This window comes from Dinoponera quadriceps, unplaced genomic scaffold (assembly GCF_001313825.1).
Source record: "Dinoponera quadriceps isolate SergipeBrazil2010 unplaced genomic scaffold, ASM131382v1 scaffold1245, whole genome shotgun sequence".
Lineage (NCBI taxonomy): Eukaryota > Metazoa > Arthropoda > Insecta > Hymenoptera > Formicidae > Dinoponera > Dinoponera quadriceps.
Genome location: NW_014555320.1, coordinates 37,355 through 46,465, shown reverse-complemented (window position 1 = coordinate 46,465; position 9,111 = coordinate 37,355). Strand labels below are relative to the sequence as shown.

The 9,111-nt window shown below is 42.5% G+C and overlaps 1 protein-coding gene across 7 annotated transcripts in view; it reads right to left on the bottom strand.

Moving 5' to 3' along the window:
- Positions 1–5,781: 5,781 nt before the first annotated feature.
- The window catches only part of LOC106743816 (protein FAM49B), a 28,197-nt gene continuing 24,867 nt past the window's right edge, over positions 5,782–9,111 (bottom strand). For all 7 annotated transcript variants that reach the window (XM_014618023.1, XM_014618027.1, XM_014618024.1 and 4 more), the window contains exons 5-7: positions 8,358–8,437; positions 8,115–8,241; positions 5,782–7,992 (exon numbers count right to left, since the gene is read on the bottom strand). In XM_014618023.1, coding sequence (XP_014473509.1) covers positions 7,855–7,992; positions 8,115–8,241; positions 8,358–8,437 — 345 coding nt within the window. In that variant the 3' untranslated portion in view covers positions 5,782–7,854. The remainder of the gene's footprint in view (positions 7,993–8,114; positions 8,242–8,357; positions 8,438–9,111) is intronic.

The following is a 9,111-nucleotide window of genomic DNA, read 5'->3' as shown; positions in this document are numbered from 1 at the left end:
TGACTGATCGTGCGCTTGTAATATTGCATATATTTATATGCTTAAAAATATTTTTGATATTTTTGACTATAATTGCGTTGTGATGAAATAATTATAGTCGGGAAAGCCATTTTTATATAGTATAAATGCTACTATATTACTATGTATAATAACTTTATATGATTGCTGTTACTACAATTTTCTTATTAGAATAACGATGAGATTGCTTGACGCCAAAAATGATTATAGTTTACAAAGAAATTTTAACTTGTTCTTTTATACAGGGTGCGGCGAAAGGTTTGCCCGAGTTTGAAAAATCCGTTGCTCACCAGATGGCGTGAGTAGGTTGTTGGGCAAGGTCTCATTAGGAAAGTTGTTCTCAACCGTTTTCAGTTAACATCATGATTTGGACTGGAGAACATCGTGGATTCGCTGTGCGCTCTTTTTTGGAAAATGGCCGTTCAGTCATTGCGACGCAGAGAGCAATGCGCTTGCGATTCCATATTCCGCGCCATGTTTCCGTACCTGATGGAAAAACAATCAAACGTTGGGTTTCTTCATTGGAAGAAACCGGATCCACAGTAAGAACTCATGCAGTTGGAAGACCCAGAACTGCAACAACACCAGAGAACGTGCAGTTAGTGAGGGTATCAGTGGAACGTAAGTGAGCCTAAATTGCAGGAGTTGAGTGAACAGACAAATCTGGGGGAGATTTGGTTTCAACAAGATGGAGCAACAGCGCATACAGCCCGCATTTCTATGGCGAAACTGAGGCAAATGTTCCCTACTCGACTCGTCTCTCTGAGGGGTGATTTGGGGTGGCCAGCAAGATCGCCCGATTTGAGCATTTGTGACTTTTTCTTGTGGGGGTATCTGAAAGAAAAAGTCTTCAAGCATCGTCCCCATACCCTACAAGAACTGAAAAGGAGAATCATCGAAGAGGTGAACGCCATTCCGATTCAGATGTGCCAAAACGCAGCCCGAAGCTTCCAAAATCGGCTACATCAGTGCATTGCTACTGGAGGCCGCCATCTTGCAGATATCGTTTTTAAACGTTAATGTAAAAAAACTGTTTGAAGTACCAAAGGTAATAAAAAAATTTCCAATCCTCTACATTTAATAGTATTTTATTGATTGCTCTCCAAAATGAGGGCATACCTTTCGCCGCACCCTGTATATTAAATGTAAGAAAATATGTACTCTCTTTTATAAGATAAATTATTTTCTTTCTTAGTGTAGGAATTTCAACGCATTGCGAACTGGAGACGTGAACTAACGTCTTTAGTTTTGGAAGAGCCGAGAACCGGAAACGTCAATTCGCGTTTTTAGCAGGATACAACGTATATCTGTAAATCCTGTTTAATATTCTTCTTCACAAGGGATAATCTCTCTTTGAACGAATGTCATAGTAAAAACCCCACAAATATTCAATAATTGACGTTTCAAAAATTTTTGAAGAAGATATTACAATTACTGAAGAAGATATTACACTTGATAATATCATAATATTAAAATTATAGTTAATTATTACAACTACATATGGATCCGCAATGTGATAATAGAAACATAAATGATGCCGAGAGTCGAGACGGCGCGAAGAAATCGTCATGACTACTCGAGATGCTCGCGTTTCTCTCTTCTTGTCTCTCCGAATTTATCGCTATTGAAAGAGAAAAAAACCCCAAAAAGAGTCGTAATTCGTATCGCCGGGACTTTCAAGTGGTCGGCTCGAGAGAAGAGCGATCCGTGCAAGGAATTAATGTACAGGGTGTGTCGCGCGGATTAGTCTCATTATTATTCCCGAGCGAGGCGACGTCGTGCCTCGCCGGATGGCTGCGAAAAAAAGCCGTCTCGGAAGATTAACGAGCGAGAGCAGCCCTTATGAACCATCTCGACGCCTCGAAAACCGCGAGCGAGAGCCGAGGGACAAGAGCACGGGAGGCAGAGGGAAAAAAGACGGATCGCGCAGGGAGGGAATTGGATATCGCAATTAAACAGGTCGCCAACCTCACAAATTGGAGGTTGAATTTTTTTCGCGGAACCGCCACTGGGGGTTGCTGCAGCCCTTAAAACATCGCGACGCGGCTCCCGCGCCAGAGGAACGGAGAGAGGGGCGCGCGCGAAGAGCGGGTGTTCTCGCGGTGCGGAAAAAAATCCATAGGGGTGCCTGTGTTCGCGTCTCTGTCGCTCCGCAGCGCTCCAGTCCGAAAGAAAGAGAGTCGCCGATGCGAGCTGTGCGCGGTGGCGAGGGGCGCACGAAGGGAGGCAGAATTGAGAGAATTTGAGATAGTTCGAGAGAGTTTGAGCGGAATTGAGAAGGTTCGAGGAGCTTTTGAGGGAGCTCGCGGAAGCCTCAAGAGCAGTCTCGGGGAGCGCAAACGACTTTGAACGAAATTACACACACGACGTATGAATTAAAAAACGATCACAGAAGCGTCTTGTATTTTATAACACGCATCCACGCTCTCGTAGAACGTTTTAAAACTTCTCGACAGTTCGAAAATTTCTCGAATCTATGGTCAGTCACGAAAAGTGTTTGCAACACTTTTGCTTTTAATAATAATAGTAATTATTATATAATTATATAAAATAAAATAATTTAATGAATATAGGAAGAACATAAAATATAACATCGCACGCATTACGGAACGTTAAAATTTTAGTAGAGTGCCATTAAAGAAATCTACACGATCAGAAAATGTATTAGGTAACCTGTTTGTAATAGAATTTTTTCGATGAATTTTTCGCAACGCATCTCGCATCCAATAAAAAAACGTATTTCCTGAGGATTACTAAAATACAAATTCTGCTGATAGAATAAATTGGCTAATAAGAGCCTATATTGATTAACGAGCTAATAATTTCTATATTAAATATTACATTAAACAAAAATAACACACGTTTCGGTCAATTACTAGTTCTCTTCAGCGAAAATCTGTCGAAACTGTTATTTTTGGTCGAAAAGGTTTTTTATTTAATATAATTTTTAATATAGAGATTTTTATAGCCCGTTAACCGGTGTGTTAGGCTTTTGTTATCCAATTTATTCTAAGAGAATTTGTTTTCAGTCGTTCTCAGGAGATACTTTTTCCTATTCGATGGATTCCTAAGAGATGTAACGAGATGTAACGACGAAAAACTCGTCGAAAACTTTCTGTTATAAACAGGTTATGTATAATGGCGTAGACTCTTATTGGCTAATTTATTCTATTATTTGTTTATCAAAGTCGTCTTTAATTATTTAACAAATTCTTCCCTTATTGGGTACGGGATGCATTCCGAAACTTACGAAAAAAATGTTGCAACCTTTGTGACCGACACAATACGTCAATTATGCGCGCGAGAACTCTCGCGTTTTTTAAGACGTAACCATTTCACGCCTTAATCTCACGACTCGGGGGAAATCTGTCTAGTTGAAGCGAAATCATGTCTGACAAGTCGCACGTGCCTTCGATATAAATCTGTATATTATGGAAATATTGGACAGCGCGTTATATTTCGAACCCCCTCGGCGCTAAAAACATATCGCTTCTACGATGCAATCGTAAAGTCGCGTTGTCGTTTGCGGACGCGCGGAAACCTGAACGAAATACGTAACGTTCGACCGTGAGTGATTTAAAAGAATGACGATCCGTCAATTCTCTCGCTCGCGCGCGAGCCGTCTTGTCGGCTCGCCTTCTTCCCGCGGGAAGCCGTTTAATCAAACTTCGCGACGGTGGCGGGCCGATGATTAAAAATTTATCTTCGAGGTGACTTGCATTCATAATGGGACTAAAAGAAAAAAAAATCCATAGAGAGAGCGACCGCGCCCATCATATATAATAGATAGTCTCCCCTTCTCCCGGTCAACCTTCTCATCTCATCTCGCCAGTTCGACCGGCCTCCGGCTCCCACTTCCATTCCTCCAGCCACCCCCGAGCACCACCCACGATTCCAACCCACTTTCAATCAATATTTAAAGAATTGCGCCTTAATAACCGCCGTGGCGTCGCGTAATGCCGGGCTCGGGCCTTCTGCGCCACCTGCTACGAGAATCATGAGCTCTCTCTCCGGCAGCAGCTGGTTGTTCCCGGCGCTCCGCTCGCGTAGATTATTGACTGCCAGTGAAAGAAACTGCGATATCGACGGGCGATATCGAGAACTGTATTATTGTACTGACTATTAATAAAATGATTCTCGCGTAAAAACTTGGTTATCTTCTTCGGGTCCTTCCTCTATATTCCGGTTTATCTATCACAAGTGATAACTTATTCATTCTGAAACCCGCGATTTTACTTCCTTCGTCGTGAAATCAATCGTGTTATCTTGTTGCCCTCAGAAATATATCGCGCAAGTCAAATTCTCTGTTCTGTGAAGAAATAAAAGAAAAATTATTCGGGTAAAATAGTTACAAAATTTTTTTTCATTTTTATTGTAAATTATTGCGTTAGTAAAAGAGTTGGTTTCGTTCGGTTTTTGAGTGAAAAAATTTGACTTCGTCGCATCCAATGGAAAAAAAATGTTTAGATTATAAATTAATTGATTATAAATTTAATTTAATTTAAATTATTAATTAGTCAATTATAAATTAACTGACGAATAAATTATTCATCGATTAAATAATAAATCATTATCATGGTCTACAAACCTTTGTTAACATTTCAACAGCAATACATAATTAACACTGTTATTCACATATTGAAAATCAAATCGGACTCTTTGAACGATTCCAGCAAATGTCATTCGCAAGCTATACGGGAAAGTAACATTGATTTGCCATACACACACGAGTATATTTTTTGCAACTAAGGCGGGATAGCGAAAATATATAAGTTCATCCTGTTTGTCCAGCGAGTTATTAATAGTAATGCTCTTACAAAATAATAATACATACGGGAAGGAAGATTCTGATGTAACCGGTACGATGATTATCGCGCGTGCGCGTTTCCTGAAAGGAAACGCAATCTACAAGAGCGACCGTTGAAATAATTAGATAGATATATAAAGAAATGATTAGACTTCATTTTCAGGGGGACTTTAATTTAATTTAATGCAATCGTAAATACAATCAATATACGTGCAATAATAGTGATAATATTTCTCGTGTCACACAAATGACGTCGTATGCAAAATAAAAGCGTATACAATGAACAGTACGCGAGAGTAACCGAATGCACATCCGCTGCACATCCGTTTTTGTTCTTTTGTTCTCCCTTAAAAATTTCCAAGGCAACAATTCGGAGCACCTGTCGATGTGAGTGTCAAGATATGATAGTAATATACCTGCGGATATCAATAGTGTGTCGTAACAGTCTATATATATGTACAGTCATGAGTGTGTTTGAGATTCGCCGATAGCGAATGATTTCTCGCGGTGTAATCTTATCTAAACGTGCGATCCTATCGGTTACGTGTACATAATAATACTTACACAGACTCCAGATTATGATCGGCAAAACAGTCTTCAAAGTGTTAATCTTTAAAACCCGCGAGGAGACGTTGCACTGAAGTCAATGATCTCTCTGTCTCTTGAGAACTCCTACAAGTTCTTCCTGAAATTCACGTCGTATAAAAAGAAGAACGATCTCCGAAATGTTTGCGACATGCGGTCGCGAAAATTCGTTCGGTGATAAAACTTTGCTGAGAAATCTGAACTGCTTTAAATCTCTGTCGACAAGTCCCACGCGGAATTTTCATTTCAGAAGCCACGCGGAGAAGTGGAACGAATAATCTTTTTGGCCTGCAAAAATACCGGAAATCGTGAAAATCGACTTGAATGACTGATCGAAAAGCGTACATACGTTAAATACAATAACGTAATATTTTAATGTGTTACAATAAATATTATTGAAAGGCCCACTTTTGTTACACAAGCAATACAAATTCGCAGTAAGAAGTCTTAACGCAACGTGAAGATCCGCTCAAAAGTCGCTTACGTGCGAGATAATCGCTAAAGAGGGCAATGTACAACAAATTATCGCGCGGTGAGAGATCACCGCGTTTGTACGCACGTGAGTTTCCGCGTTAACGTGTAAACAATGACGTGGTGCACCGCTGACGTATATCGCGGCGTTTGTGCGAGTGTTTGTTGGTCACTACGAGTAAAACTTTCATTGGTAGGGCAATTTATGAGAATACTAATAATAATGATGCGTACAATAATAATAATAATAGAGAAAGAACCGTAAAGGAAACGGGTTCTCGAAATTTCGACGTCAGTCGCGAGCGAAAACGTGCTGGAACGGGTGACTCATGTTCCTCACTCGCGACTGACATTAATAAATCACACTCAAAGTGCCTTCGCGATTCTGCTATACACTAAAAAGGAAACGTCTTTGGTTCTTTCGTTCGTCGACGGGGAAAAGGAGGATCTACTAAATAATTCCTTTCAGATTAATAACCCAAATCTGGTGCAATAATACTCGACAGTCTCCCGATTGCAATTATACCCGAATGCTTTCGAGATATATGCGATAATACCGCGATGTGATGAAATTAAATTATCGACCATACCCGACGATCCGGCAGTATATTCGATTCCGCGACTCGCCACACACTTCGCCGCCACTGTCTCTCACGACCTGTTTCATAATCCATCTCTCGCTCGCTATTCAACAAAGTAAACAAGAGCTAAAGATCTCCATAATATCCATAACGTCATTAAAGCTTTCTCTCTCTCTCTCTCTCTCTTTCTCTCCTTTTTATCTTCTCCGTAACATCCCCAAAAGTTCACACTTCAAATTACCCTAAATACACTATATATGATATGCCGTAATTAACTTCTCGTCCTGTCCGGATGGAAATCATGGCTCAATCAAAAGACCGAGGTTGCTGAAACGCTGCGTCTGCGTGGGAAGGGTGAGGGGAGGGGAAACATTGCTGTGCACCGTGAATATCTGACCGAAAAACGTCTCACGATTACTTTCGTTCGCCTGCTTTGCCAAGAAAAATGCAAACTCTACGAACCGGTGAGTCTCGCGCGACTTGCTGTTCGGCTTGAAACGTCGACGACGAGCGTTTCGTGAAAACGATCGACGCTGATAAAGAAAATCGAAGATGCGTGAGATCCGTCGCGACTGTGTCTCTCTCGTTGGTCGAGAACGACGTGATTCGCGTGTGACAGCATCCGTTCAGTGACGCAGATCGACGCGAGCGTCATTCCGTCATTGTTCCATATTCGATGAATAACGGAGGAAGGACGACACTTGCGTTGATTTGCGTCTCTAAGACTCAGTTTTTCATTTTTCGGCCAACTTATGGTTTAAGCTTAAACTGATGATGATGCAAACATTGTTTTTCCTATTCATAGTTAATCATTAAACTGTTGGTTTCGTAGTGGTAGCTCGTAGTGGTAAAATTTAACGATCAACTATGAATAGAGAAACATTTTTGTTATCGTCAGGTTAAGCCTGAACCACAAGTTAAGCAGAAAATGAAAAACCGGACCTAAGCGTCGCCGGTGATAATGACAAGGATTAACGCACTCTCAGACGATCGTAGGAAAATAAGAGGGGCTCGCAACGACCGGATGCTTGGCTGTACTCGATCGTCACACTAACGATTATCGTCATTATTATTATTATCGTTATTATTATAATTATTCTGTCATTATACGCGTTGCTAGCGACGATCGCTGTTTCGGAGACTTCGCTTTTCTCGGCAGTTATCGGGCAGCATTCGACGACGGTGCTTCCGTTGATGTATCGCGCTGTGTTTCACCAACCCGGACGCGCGGGGGTCACGTTTTACGCGACCACGGGGGGATCTCGAGCCTCCTCCGCGCGGAGCCGTAGAGACGATCGTGCGAGAACGACGATATCGTTCGAGAAGTGTCCGCGAACTGGTGCGGCCGACTATCCCTCAGCTTCTGATGCAGCAGCCGCGCTGCTTCGGCAATCATGCGGCCAGCAGGTTCTTTATGTTCTTCGGCGTGTTCTCCTCGTTCAAGTGTTTCGTGGTGTAACGCAGGGCGTTGAGGAGGCCCTCGCTCTTGCAAGGCGGTTGGTCCTTCAATAGCTTCACACAGCCTTTAACCTGTCGGAGACGCGAAGACCGTCATTTGCTTGGAAAGAAACGCGAGCAGCGAAGAGAAAGGAAGATGGTCCTTGCCGCGACGCGTTAAAATATTCGTCGACGCGGACTCGTCCGATACTCACATCCACATTCGAACCCTTTACGAAGGCACCTTGGGGATGTACGTGATCGTAGAGGATCACCAGACCCACCATAACCCTTAAAACAAAGAGCTGGGTCTCCTCTCGTTGGAATTGCGCCAACAGATTCCTACGGAGAGATATTTCCCGAATTAGCCACACCGCGAGAGAGACTCTCTCTCTCTCTCTCTCTCTCTCTCGCTCCGTCGTTCTCTCGACGTAAAGAGAGAACCTTAAGGTACTTACGGATTTTCCAACATTCGAAGACACACTTTAGCCATCGTACCGAGCGTTTCCGTTATGTTCTCCCTCGCGATATCCTCGTTCTGGAAGGAAAGAGAGAAACGATTTCACGATTAATCCATGAATTTTATCGAAAACGGATAATTTCCCTCCCGATTGCCGCAATTTATTTTGCCGATTGTTCGAATTACTTTTCCCCCATTGGGGTTTCGTCTCTCGATGTAGGCCGCAGAGCTCGTTCGAAAGCATAAGCATTCTACTTCACCGTAAAACATATATTTTCACGGTACACAAATCGATGATGGCGCTGCTCCGATATCGCGCAATTATTTCGTTATTGATTTTAATTAAAGCTCGTACATATATATGCCGGACTTTTCGCCGTGTTATTTTTGCCCGTCTGATCGATGCGGTTCGCACAGTTCGCCCAGGGTAATTTAAATCGCAGAGCAGGATACCTGTCAATTTTCCGCCTCAGCAGAGCCATTATTCCCGTCGGCTAATTTTTCCTCCGCCCGGCCCCCGTCATTACATCTCGTGTCGATCGCGTAACGCGGTTCTTTGCCATCGCGATCGATACGCCGGCGAAAGCGAATGATTCATCGCGCTGTTGAAAAATATCTTCGCGCTCGAGGAATAATCGGTGCATAAGCTTTCTTCCGGGAATATTCTGTTCGGACGAAGTAAATAAGTGGGATCCGAATCGCGGCTGCGCATTTCAAAGTGCGATTGTATCTCTCGAAGTTTCGCGCGTGAA